General features: G+C 42.0%; 1 protein-coding gene across 1 annotated transcript; it reads left to right on the plus strand.

The window, feature by feature from the left end:
* Positions 1-302: 302 nt before the first annotated feature.
* Positions 303-12,013, plus strand: LOC139329103 (myosin heavy chain, fast skeletal muscle-like). Its single transcript, XM_070959246.1, has 41 exons — positions 303-316; positions 523-570; positions 940-1,155; positions 1,528-1,671; positions 1,757-1,913; positions 2,015-2,042; positions 2,131-2,242; positions 2,382-2,474; positions 2,560-2,623; positions 2,723-2,821; positions 2,917-3,020; positions 3,111-3,249; positions 3,344-3,462; positions 3,562-3,711; positions 3,788-3,958; positions 4,040-4,346; positions 4,436-4,512; positions 4,596-4,683; positions 4,806-4,923; positions 5,034-5,157; positions 5,265-5,401; positions 5,581-5,836; positions 5,935-6,177; positions 6,267-6,443; positions 6,964-7,109; positions 7,202-7,292; positions 7,378-7,767; positions 7,848-7,974; positions 8,353-8,471; positions 8,566-8,762; positions 8,846-9,029; positions 9,119-9,284; positions 9,425-9,549; positions 9,893-10,201; positions 10,294-10,497; positions 10,575-10,700; positions 10,865-11,035; positions 11,131-11,235; positions 11,333-11,428; positions 11,541-11,672; positions 11,892-12,013. Exons 3-41 carry the CDS (start codon positions 952-954, stop codon positions 11,910-11,912), a joined length of 5,820 nt encoding a protein of 1,939 aa, XP_070815347.1. The 5' UTR covers positions 303-316; positions 523-570; positions 940-951; the 3' UTR covers positions 11,913-12,013.
* The last annotated feature ends 1,081 nt before the right edge of the window (positions 12,014-13,094 follow it).

Below are 13,094 nucleotides of genomic sequence, written 5' to 3' on the forward strand. Positions count from 1 at the left end.
AGTTTTAATGAGCTTTTGCCATTTGTACATCCTAATAAACAATTCAAAGAACACTGTGTGTTTATTATGCTATTACATTTTGTATTTCCCTATCTAATTTTTTAGCATTGTCTAAAACGTGTGTGAAAGTGACTTTCATCAGTGATAAACTGTGACAAAAGATGCCAGATATCAGATTAGAGGCAAAAATACTCAAGCTCAGAGTGTGAAAGTGCATGACCAAATAAAGCAAGTCAAGTCTGCTGAGTGGACACTGATCTCTCTATATAAGAAGGGAGGCTGGACACCCCCAAGGACTGACAGGCGACCAGTCAAGGTGAGTGTGTTGCAGTCTTTTATTAGCAGGAGGAAAACCAGCAGCTTAATGAACAATGCAGGGCATGACCACTTACTGCTAGACACCATCAAGTGAATACAGAGCTGTCATATTGATGCCAGGACTTCAGTGTTCAGTAAGTTCATTTTTCATATGAAAGAGATGAATTACAGTTAATAATTGAATCTGTTTGTTTCTTTCTTCAGATTCCTCATTAAACCACCAATATCTGTTCTTCTGGGGGAGGGAAGAAGGTAATGCCTTTACATTTGGTCAAAAGACGTTTTTCTTTTCTTTAAAGTTACTGTGGTTTACATTCTGTAACATCTGATCCTAACAAATAGCCATGTAAGACATCATGGCATCAACAAAGATAATATGCAGTTAATGGAAAATGTACCAGAGATGCCACTCTGTTGTTATCAATTGTAAACTTTCTCATTAATTTTACATCAAACAAGTAAAGTATGCCACTTTCCATTCTTCTCTGTTTCTCATTTGACATTCATCACATCAACAATTTTTAACTTCAGTTTAATAGTGAAGTGCCTTCATGAGTTAAGATGTAAGACAAATAATGACTGAAATAAATAACTGCTGTCCTGTATCATGCTCACTTGCAGTGAAGGGTCATCATGAGTACGGACGCAGAGATGGAGTGTTTTGGCCCGGCGGCCATTTACCTCCGGAAGCCAGAAAGAGAGAGAATTGAAGCTCAGAACACTCCCTTTGATGCTAAAACAGCATACTTTGTGTCTGAGCCCGGAGAGATGTACCTGAAGGGGAAACTTACCAAGAGGGAGGGCGGCAAAGCCACCGTGGATACTCTCTGTGGGAAGGTGAGAACAACATCAGTGGAATAAAAAAAGAACAGTTTTGTCATCTGAATGAATTTAGAGTTCATACCTGTTTTAACTTTACAATGAAAACTGCTCATGTACAAACAGAAGTCAGTGTGACAAACTGTGTTTCTCTGTGTGATGTTTGCTTTACCTCTTTCAATGGAAGGAACACAATTCATTTTAAAAAGGTTGACATAACAGTGCATGAAGTACATGTCTTGTGATTGAACAACATACTTTGAGCACTATAATCAATTATTAATAGATTTTAAAAACAGTTTTATAAAACATGACGTCTGGCTGAAACACATACCATCACCGGTCTGCTGTCAAAATTGAAGTCCTCTGTCATTCCTGTCCCTGTAACAGACGATCACTGTTAAAGATACTGAAGTCTTCCCCATGAACCCTCCAAAGTTTGATAAGATTGAGGACATGGCCATGATGACCCACCTCAGTGAGCCTGCTGTGCTGTATAACCTCAAAGAGCGCTATGCAGCATGGATGATCTACGTGAGTCTGACCTGACCATCACATCAGTAGATAGAAACATGACTACAGGAAGACGTTTGTTGGTAAAAATCCTCTGTGTCCACAGACCTACTCGGGGCTGTTCTGCGTCACTGTGAACCCTTACAAGTGGCTCCCAGTGTATGACTCAGTGGTTGTTGCAGGATACAGAGGCAAAAAGAGGATTGAGGCTCCACCCCACATCTTCTCCATCTCTGATAACGCCTATCAGTTCATGCTCCAAGGTATCAGTCACTTTGTAAGATTCTGTGTGTCCAGAAATACAGCAGCTGCACTTCAGGAGAATTCAACTATAACTGTTGTCCAACAATTTGATGTCTTGCAGATAGAGAGAACCAGTCAATCCTGATTACGTAAGTGACAATTTTATATGATCTGTAAGTGCTGACAACAGTGCTGATATTATACTAATAATGTTTATGAACACATCTCTCAACCTAGTGGAGAATCCGGTGCAGGAAAGACTGTCAACACCAAGCGTGTCATCCAGTACTTTGCAACAATTGCAGTGGCTGGAGGAAAGAAAACAGAACAGACTCCTGGAAAAATGCAGGTAAATGAACGTGTGTGTTCTGAGGGAAAGTCTCAATCAAGCTGACATTGACATATTGAATGTGATCAAGGACCCTCAGGTATGATGCATCTTATCATCTTTGTTTCCTCCTGGTTTTCTCCCTATTTTCTAAATGTAGGGGTCACTGGAGGATCAAATCATTGCAGCCAATCCCCTGCTGGAGGCTTATGGTAACGCCAAAACTGTGAGGAATGACAACTCCTCCCGCTTTGTAAGTGTTTCTTAACCTGAGTCTTTTTAACCAATATCAGTATGCAAGTGGTAATCATTCTCATCTACAATCTTCTTCTGAATAGGGTAAATTTATCAGAATCCATTTTGGGACAACTGGAAAGCTGGCCTCTGCAGACATTGAAACATGTAAGGCTACAGATGATAAGGCAGATACCTCAGTTTGTTGTTGTTGTACCTTCAGTTCATTGAAAAACACTAACTCGTGTCTAACTGTGTGATCAACAGATCTGCTGGAGAAGTCTCGAGTGACCTTCCAGCTGTCTGCTGAGAGGAGCTACCACATCTTCTATCAGCTCATGACAGGCCACAAACCTGAGCTGATAGGTAAGACATTTCTTGAGTTTTAGAGGTCAGTCATTATCTGCTCTATAGTGTATATTTGCTTGCAAGAATCAGCCCCATGTGCTTTCTTTTGTCAGAGGCTCTCCTCATCACCACCAACCCATACGACTATCATATGATCAGTCAGGGTGAAATCACTGTCAAGAGCATCAATGACATTGAAGAGTTCATTGCCACTGATGTAAGACAATGACCAAATCAGCACCCTAACATAAAGGAATGTTTGAATTTCTTTCCTGCGATCTTCTGACTGCTCTTTGAATACTCACAGACTGCCATTGACATCCTGGGCTTCAGTGCAGAGGAGAAGGTAAGCATGTACAAGCTGACTGGAGCAGTGATGCATCATGGAAACATGAAGTTCAAGCAGAAGCAGCGTGAAGAGCAGGCCGAGCCCGATGGCACTGAGGGTGTGTTGCACTTTTTTTTTTTTTAGTCCTTAAGTCCTTAACTGAAAAGTTAGATTCTTTTGTATTCTCTCTAAAATTTCATCTCTCTCCTCAGTTGCTGATAAAATCTCGTACCTCATGGGCCTGAACTCAGCTGACCTACTGAAGGCTCTGTGCTACCCAAGGGTGAAGGTCGGAAATGAGTTTGTGACTAAGGGTCAGACTGTGCCTCAGGTAAAAGATTCCCATACGGTCCTGTAGATCATAACTCGATGGCCTGTTTAAGCCTGAAAACTTAATTATGTTTTATCATTGTTGTATCTGTAACACTAGGTCAACAATTCCGTCATGGCTCTCTGCAAGTCTGTCTATGAGAAAATGTTCTTGTGGATGGTCATCAGAATTAATGAGATGCTGGACACAAAGCAGCCAAGACAGTTCTTCATCGGTGTGCTCGACATTGCTGGATTTGAAATCTTTGATGTAAGTTCGGTGATGCAATTTCTCAAAACTTGGCTTGTTACAAATTAATAATCAATTACTCCACGTTCCTCATCAGTTCAACAGTTTGGAGCAGCTGTGCATCAACTTCACCAATGAGAAACTGCAACAGTTTTTCAATCATCACATGTTTGTGCTGGAGCAAGAAGAGTACAAGAAAGAGGGAATTGAATGGGAGTTCATTGACTTTGGTATGGACTTGGCTGCCTGCATTGAGCTGATTGAGAAGGTGAGCCACATGCTGTATATTCACAAACAGAAAACTATGAGATGACTTGACAGCTTGTAAATAACCATTTCATCCTGACAGCCAATGGGCATCTTCTCCATCCTTGAAGAGGAGTGCATGTTCCCCAAGGCTACAGATGTCACCTTCAAGAACAAACTGTATGACCAGCATCTTGGTAAATCCAAGTCATTTGAGAAGCCAAAGCCAGCCAAAGGCAAAGCTGAGGCTCACTTTTCTCTGGTCCACTATGCTGGCACTGTTGACTACAACATCACTGGATGGCTCGACAAAAACAAGGACCCTCTGAACGACTCAGTGGTTCAACTCTACCAGAAGTCTTCAGTCAAACTGCTGGCCTTCCTGTATGCATCCCATGCCTCAGCAGAAGGTATGTGCTGTTTCCTGTGTCTACATTGTGATGTATTAAAAACTGTGTTAAATATGATCATTTTTATGTAATTGTTCTTTCACTGACAGCTGAGGGTGGTGGTGGCGGCAAGAAAGGTGGCAAGAAGAAGGGTGGTTCCTTTCAGACTGTATCTGCATTGTTCAGGGTAAGATAAGTAAGAGTGGCATTCGTGCATCATCGTATTTATTTAGTGCCTTTTAGTAATATAATGTCCTTTTAATTCTTCAGGAGAATTTGGGCAAGCTGATGACAAACTTGAGGAGCACACATCCTCATTTTGTGCGCTGCCTGATTCCCAATGAATCAAAGACACCCGGTATGTGCTCTTTGTCTCAGTGCTCATGGTCAAAAAAGTTGTAGAAATTAGAGGCAAAAAGCAGTCCAAGAAAATGTGATCTGACAATATCACAAATCCTGTCATTAAATGATGTATCACAGGTCTCATGGAGAACTTCCTGGTCATCCACCAGCTGAGGTGTAACGGTGTGCTGGAGGGCATCAGGATCTGCAGGAAAGGCTTCCCCAGCAGAATCCTCTACGGTGACTTCAAGCAGAGGTAGCAGACATATAATCTTGACAGTCATTGAATTGTGCTTATTATCTTCAAGCTAGTGTGAAGATAATAATTTCATTCAGTGTGCTAACTGAATGAAATCTTTCTTTTAGATACAAAGTATTGAATGCTAGTGTCATCCCTGAGGGACAGTTCATTGACAACAAGAAGGCCTCAGAGAAACTGCTGGGATCTATCAATGTGGATCACTCTCAATACAAGTTTGGCCACACCAAGGTAGAGTGAGAAACAATTCCTTGGACATGGCTGTTTGCAAAGAGGTACAAGATAAACTGTCATCAATAAGTCCTGACTTAAAAATAATTCTAATGATTGACACTCAGGTGTTCTTCAAAGCCGGTCTGCTGGGAACTCTGGAGGAGATGAGAGATGAGAAACTGGCTGAGCTGGTCACAATGACTCAGGCTCTCTGCAGAGGTTTCCTCATGAGGAGGGAGTTTGTCAAGATGATGGAGCGCAGGTATTGTACATATTTAAAGCAGCTTCACATGTCAAGGGGCAACTGCACATTTGTAGATGACAATTTTTGATTTTCAAGCCAAAGATTTTATTTGAAAATCCAATCCATATTTCGTATCCATACAACTTTAAGAATCTGAATGAATCTGTTTATTTACTTTAATACCTGTTTTCACTTAGGGAGGCCATTTACTCCATCCAATACAACATCCGCTCATTCATGAATGTCAAAACCTGGCCATGGATGAAGCTGTACTTCAAGATTAAGCCTCTGCTGAAGAGTGCAGAGACTGAGAAAGAGATGGCACAAATGAAAGAGGACTTTGAGAAGACCAAAGAGGACCTAGCAAAGGCTCTGGCTAAGAAGAAAGAACTGGAGGAGAAGATGGTTTCTCTGTTGCAGGAGAAGAACGACCTGTTGTTGCAAGTGCAGTCTGTAAGCTGATCATCACACTGCTTGTGCATGTCTGCTAAATATCCTTCATCAAATTACTGATTTGCCAATGACATGAACCTGTGTACATTGACTTTAAGGAAAGTGAAAACCTCAGTGATGCAGAGGAACGGTGTGAGGGGCTCATCAAAGCAAAAATCCAGCTTGAAGCCAAACTCAAAGAGACATCTGAGAGACTGGAGGATGAGGAAGAGGTCAATGCTGAGCTGACTGCAAAGAAGAGGAAGCTGGAGGATGAGTGCTCCGAGTTGAAGAAAGACATCGATGACTTGGAGCTCACCCTGGCCAAAGTGGAAAAGGAGAAGCATGCCACTGAGAACAAGGTTACAGGACAAGCTTTTTAATCCTGTATTTTAGCTTCAGAGTAGATTGAAAATGTATTGTTAATTCAAAGTGCTGCAAACTTTTCTAGGTCAAAAACCTGACAGAGGAAATGGCTTCTCAAGATGAGACCATTGCCAAGCTGTCCAAAGAGAAGAAAGCCCTCCAAGAGGCCCATCAGCAGACCCTTGATGATCTGCAGGCAGAGGAAGACAAAGTCAACACTCTGACGAAGGCCAAGACCAAGCTGGAACAGCAAGTGGACGATGTGAGTAATCAACATTTTAAAGCAAAAGCTAAACTTACAAATAATAATTGTAAAAAGATCATCCAAAAAAATATTTGTAAAAATATTTTTCTTATGATTTCAGTCCTGAGCAATTTGGTGATACAACATTTATTGAGCAGCAGGACATTAAGTTTGTCACGTTGCTGACTTGTTGAAGGTGTGCAGCCTGCAGCTTTCTCTAACAGCTCACTGTGGCCCCTTCTTCATCCATTATTCTCTGCAATATTAAAACTGATGCATAGACGAAAATAGTAGAAAATAACCGCTGTCTTCTTTTGTAGACATTTTGGTAATTGATCCCAGTTAAGGCTAACTTAATACAGCTTTGACGCAGTGTTAAACGAGTGAACAGTAAACAGTGAAGCTGTTATCGACTAAATAAAACTGTGTTGGAAAACTTCCACAAGTCATTCAGGAAATAAATAGCTATTGCATAAAAAGACAACCATTAATATCATCCACAATTGATTTTTATTTTCTGAAAATCCTTTGTTGATAGCTTGAAGGTTCTCTGGAGCAAGAAAAGAAGCTTCGTATGGATCTTGAGCGTGCGAAACGTAAGCTTGAAGGAGACTTGAAACTGGCTCAGGAATCCATAATGGACCTTGAGAATGACAAACAGCAGTCTGAGGAGAAAATAAAGAAGTAAGAACTACACGTACTTGAAGTAAATGATCTCATGAAAAGCACCACCTGAACCCAACTTTAATATGCTGAACTGATTCTATCCCCTCCAGGAAGGACTTTGAGATAAGCCAGTTCCTGAGTAAGATTGAGGACGAGCAGTCTCTTGGAATCCAGCTACAGAAAAAAATAAAGGAGCTTCAGGTAACAGCAAGCCTGAGTTGACAGCAATAGGAACATTCAAATATCTTGAACATCTTCAGTTAAACTTGAAAACTGTATGTTTCAGGCTCGCATTGAGGAGCTGGAGGAGGAGATTGAGGCTGAGCGGGCTGCTCGGGCCAAGGTGGAGAAGCAGAGGTCTGATCTCTCCAGGGAGCTTGAGGAGATCAGCGAGAGGCTCGAAGAAGCTGGCGGAGCGACAGCTGCTCAGATCGAGATGAACAAGAAGCGCGAGGCCGAGTTTCAGAAGCTGCGTCGTGATCTGGAAGAGTCCACCCTGCAGCACGAGGCCACCGCTGCAGCTCTCCGCAAGAAGCAGGCTGACAGCACGGCAGAGCTGGGAGAACAGATTGATAACCTCCAGAGAGTCAAACAGAAGCTGGAGAAAGAGAAAAGCGAGTACAAGATGGAGATCGATGACCTCTCCAGCAACATGGAGGCTATCGCCAAATCAAAGGTTGCGAGTGCTTAAGTTTCATACAGAGAACACAAAATAATGTTAATATTTTCATACTAATACATGTTTTCTATTTCCAGTCAAACCTTGAAAAGCTGTGCAGGACATTAGAAGATCAGCTGAGTGAGCTCAAATCCAAGAATGATGAAAATGTTCGTCAGCTCAACGACATGAGTGCACATAGAGCAAGACTTCAAACTGAAAACGGTATGAATATCATGAACATCCTTCACATTGTGATAATTGTGATAATAATATGAAGGTCCCCTGTATGGGACTGACTACTAATAGTAGTAACATCATAGACAAACTAATACATCTTTGCAACAATTGGTTATTCATTCAGGTGAGATTTCCGTATGTCTTCATGGAGTATTTTAGTTCCAAGTTTACAGCTCAGGAACATACACACAATTATGTTTTTGCCAGTTCAGTACACTATACATTTTGTATTTTAAATCATTGTTCTGAGGATACCTAAATCAAACTTTCACTCACCTCATATTCACACTGATTGTATATTATTAACTCAGCTGTTTCAGGTTTGCTCTGATGCACATTAAATCCAGTAATATCTTTGAACAGGTGAATGTACGCGTCAGCTGGAGGAGAAAGAAGCTCTTGTTTCTCAGCTGACAAGAGGCAAGCAGGCTTACACTCAGCAGATTGAGGAGCTGAAGAGGCACATAGAGGAGGAAGTTAAGGTAACAGTCCTTGAAATCAGCAGGATAATCACAGAGGAAAAGGCCACCAGACGACTGGTATCAAATATTAATCAGGAATTCATTCGGATTATAGGCCAAGAACGCCCTGGCTCATGCTGTTCAGTCAGCTCGTCATGACTGCGACCTGCTCAGAGAGCAGTATGAGGAGGAGCAGGAGGCCAAAGCTGAGCTGCAGCGTGGAATGTCCAAGGCCAACAGCGAGGTGGCTCAGTGGAGAACCAAATATGAGACTGATGCCATTCAGCGCACTGAGGAGCTGGAGGAGGCTAAGTAAGGAAGTCCTGAAATCACAGTTTCCTCATGCTCTCATCCTGTAAATCATCATAAAACCTGTTTACTGAATGTTTCAACAGGAAAAAGCTTGCCCAGCGTCTTCAGGATGCAGAGGAATCCATCGAGGCTGTGAATGCAAAATGTGCCTCTCTGGAAAAGACAAAACAGAGACTGCAGGGTGAAGTGGAAGACCTGATGATCGACGTGGAGAGAGCTAATGCTCTGGCTGCTAACCTCGACAAGAAGCAAAGGAACTTTGACAAGGTCAGATATTCATTCATGCTTTGTGTGCTTAGATGAAGACCATAGACTTATGAACTACTGAAACACATGGGTCTTTTTTATGTTTTCAGGTTCTTGCAGAGTGGAAACAGAAGTATGAGGAGAGCCAGGCAGAGCTGGAGGGATCTCAAAAAGAAGCTCGTTCTCTCAGCACTGAGATGTTCAAACTGAAAAATTCATATGAAGAATCTCTGGACCACCTGGAGACCCTGAAGAGGGAGAACAAGAACCTGCAACGTAAGTCAATTTATTCTGTTTTCCCCAACAGATTTGCACTCTAAACACCAAGTCAGTGTATCTGCAGTATCTCTCTTTCTTTTCATTTTTTACATAGCTGAATGTTTTAAAATTCATATTTTATAAATGTGCTACAACAGAGGAGATTTCAGACCTGAGTGAACAACTTGGTGAGACTGGTAAGACGATTCACGAGCTTGAGAAGGGAAAGAAGACAGTGGAAAGTGAGAAGACAGAGATCCAGACTGCTCTGGAGGAGGCCGAGGTAAAACTGAATCATCATATCAGTCATTACAGCTTATAGTCACAGTGGTGGCAGAGCTACATTGTTCAAATCATTCAGCTGTTGTAGAAGGTGAGGAGCTGTTTCGGCCAAATTGAAATAAGAATATGATGTATAGATACAAAATATAAAATACCGAAAAAAGAAAAAGGTTATATTCCTGTTTCTGCAACAGCTTTTTTAAAAATGTGAATACTAATCATGTAAAGGTGTTTGAGCTGACACTCAGTGCTATTTTTCTTTGCTGTGACTCAGCCCTGGTTTCTGTATTTTTAATGAAAGAAATCTTCTTTGCTGTAGTTGATAAAGGTCACACTTTTTACAGGCTACCCTGGAGCATGAGGAATCCAAGATTCTCCGCATTCAGCTTGAACTCACCCAAGTCAAGAGTGAAATTGACAGAAAACTTGCTGAGAAGGACGAGGAGATTGAGCAGATCAAGAGGAACAGCCAGAGGGTGATTGAGTCCATGCAGAGCACTTTGGATGCGGAGGTCAGGAGCAGGAACGATGCCCTGAGAATCAAGAAGAAGATGGAGGGAGACCTCAATGAGATGGAGATTCAGCTGAGCCATGCAAACCGGCAGGCAGCTGAAGCCCAGAAACAGCTGAGAAACGTGCAGGGACAGCTTAAGGTTGGCCATTATTATGCAACTTATAGAAATACATCTACATGGCCCAAACATACGTACATGTCTAAATGGAATTTGTGTTATCATGAATTCAGGATGCCCAGCTGCACCTTGATGAGGCTATTAGAGGTCAGGAGGACATGAAGGAGCAGGTCGCCATGGTGGAGCGCAGGAACAACCTGATGTTGGCTGAGATCGAGGAGCTCAGAGTTGCACTGGAGCAGACAGAGAGAGGGCGCAAAGTGGCTGAACAGGAGCTGGTTGATGCCAGCGAGCGTGTGGGGCTGCTGCACTCTCAGGTATGGCTCAGAGGCTGATAAACAAGAATTCAAAATTTCTTCTACAATTTAATTCATTTTTGCTTCTTTAAAAACAGAATACCAGCCTCATCAACACCAAGAAGAAGTTGGAGGCTGACCTTGTCCAGGTCCAAGGTGAAGTGGAAGATTCTGTCCAGGAAGCAAGAAATGCTGAAGAAAAGGCCAAGAAGGCCATCACTGATGTGAGTCAACCTGACCTACTGCTATGAAAATGAACACAGCACAGTACATAATGTCAGTGCATAATATTGTACTTCAGTTTAATTTTTCCTCAATTTCTGGTGCTCCAGCAGTTAAAACATTAACAGGCTGACACTCGACAAAACCATGTTCTTCAACAATTCAGGCTGCCATGATGGCAGAAGAGTTGAAGAAGGAGCAGGACACGAGCGCTCATTTGGAGAGGATGAAGAAGAACCTGGAGGTGACAGTGAAGGACCTGCAGCACCGCCTGGATGAAGCTGAGAATCTGGCCATGAAGGGCGGCAAGAAGCAGCTCCAGAAACTGGAGGCTCGGGTAAAGATGACTGGATCGCTAAATCTGATCTCAACTGCTCTTTTAATGTTAAAATCCTGCCCTCCCAGTAATAGCACACATTGTTCATATTTCAGGTGCGTGAGCTTGAGGCAGAGGTTGAAGCTGAGCAGAGACGAGGAGCAGATGCTGTCAAAGGTGTTCGTAAATATGAGAGAAGAGTGAAGGAGCTCACCTATCAGGTCAGCATGCCTTTTTTTCCCTATTCATTGGTACAGTTGTCTGCGATGCGAAGGTGCAAATGAATGCATTTCAATCATGAAATCATATTTACTGCAGACTGAGGAGGATAAGAAGAACGTCATCAGACTTCAGGATCTGGTGGACAAGCTGCAGCTGAAAGTGAAGGCCTACAAGAGACAAGCTGAGGAGGCTGTGAGTCAGAAACTTGTTATAACTTTGTCACTGTGTCTGAAATAAAGTTGCATTCAGAAAGCCAGAAAATCTCTGTATCCTCAGTTTTGATGGATGTTGAATTTCCTCACAGGAGGAGCAGGCCAACACTCACCTGTCCAGGTACAGGAAGGTGCAGCATGAGATGGAGGAAGCTCAGGAGCGTGCTGACATCGCTGAGTCTCAGGTCAACAAGCTGAGAGCAAAGAGTCGGGAAATCGGAAAAGTAAGTAATGCATCAAATGTAGTGAGCTGTTGTAACAGTTCAAGTTCTTGACAGTCTTACAGGAAAAAAAGACAAGTTAATGTTTGGTGTTTCAGACTCTCACATGCATCAGTATGCTGCTGTGACTGTTTTCCTTTTCCTTTTAAATGGAGTCAAAGCTACAAACATGCTGCCTGATGTATTTTTCCTGTCATTCATTGTTTCTTCTTTCTTTTTCAGGCAAAGGAAGCTGAAGAGTAATCTGCATCTTCCTTGAGGGACCCAAATGAAAATCATAAAATATGATTTTTCATTGAACTGCTCTCACTAAATACTGTAGATCTATATTAAATAAAATCTGTTGCCAGTTTGCTGCCTTTAACCTTTTCTTTGCACAACAAAAACAGAAGTACTACCACTTGGTTTTTGGAAGAGAAAAACGTGCAAGTTGAGGGCTGAAAACACTCCTTTGTAGTAAAAGTCATAGTCTTTGTGGTAAAACAAACATTAAATAAGTATGCTGTGTCTTTATGGCAGAGTCCGAGTGTCTGGGATCTAAATCTACATGTCAGACTCACTCAACTAAACACAATTTGCCTTCATTCTTCTTCATTCATGTTTTTTGCTCCATAAATAACAGATTGACTTACAAACCTGCTGTAGAGCAAAAGCTGCAGAAACAGAAACTTTACTTATATATGGATATGTACCCAAATGTTATTCATAATCACGAGGAAGGGAATAGTTTTATATTTTGGCAAATATACTTATATGCTCTGGCTAGCTTAGCTCACGTTACCATAAAGACTGGAAGTAGATGGGAAAAAGCTAGCCTGGCTCCTCCAACTGTGACCAAATCCCTACCAGCACCTCTAATGCTCACAGATTAACACGTGCCATCTAATTTATTTAGCTGGTATAATAACCAAAGCATAAAACGACACGTTGTGGTTTCATGGAGGTTATACACCTCAGGCTGTGACTATTCCCTGGACAGGCATAGTTACTTCCTGGAATTATGTCGTCGTCATTGACCTTGCCAAGTAACCAGGCCAGACTCCAAATGTTGAGCTGTTTCATTAAAACGTGCTCTGACACATACCAATTTCTCAAGTTTAAGGCAAGACAAATATTCTTGCTTTCAACAAAACGTTCTAAGGCAATGCGTTCAAGATGAACATCATCATTACCTGTCACATACCTGTACAGTATTCCTCTCACCATGACTGCTGGGCAGGTCTACCTGTCGCAAAGTGTTCATACTGCAAAGCAGTGAAATTCAGCACAACATATCAGATTCTCATGCAACTGTAGCAGCCTAAGTCAGTGAATGCAACATTTTTAAAGACATTTATATATACGGATTGTGGGTCAGATGGGGGTAAAGACGGAGAGAGTTTCCCTCGTTGCACCACTTCTCTTCCTGACAACACAGAAGAAAAA

Source organism: Chaetodon trifascialis, chromosome 3 (genome assembly GCF_039877785.1).
Source record: "Chaetodon trifascialis isolate fChaTrf1 chromosome 3, fChaTrf1.hap1, whole genome shotgun sequence".
Classification (NCBI taxonomy): Eukaryota; Metazoa; Chordata; class Actinopteri; order Chaetodontiformes; family Chaetodontidae; genus Chaetodon; species Chaetodon trifascialis.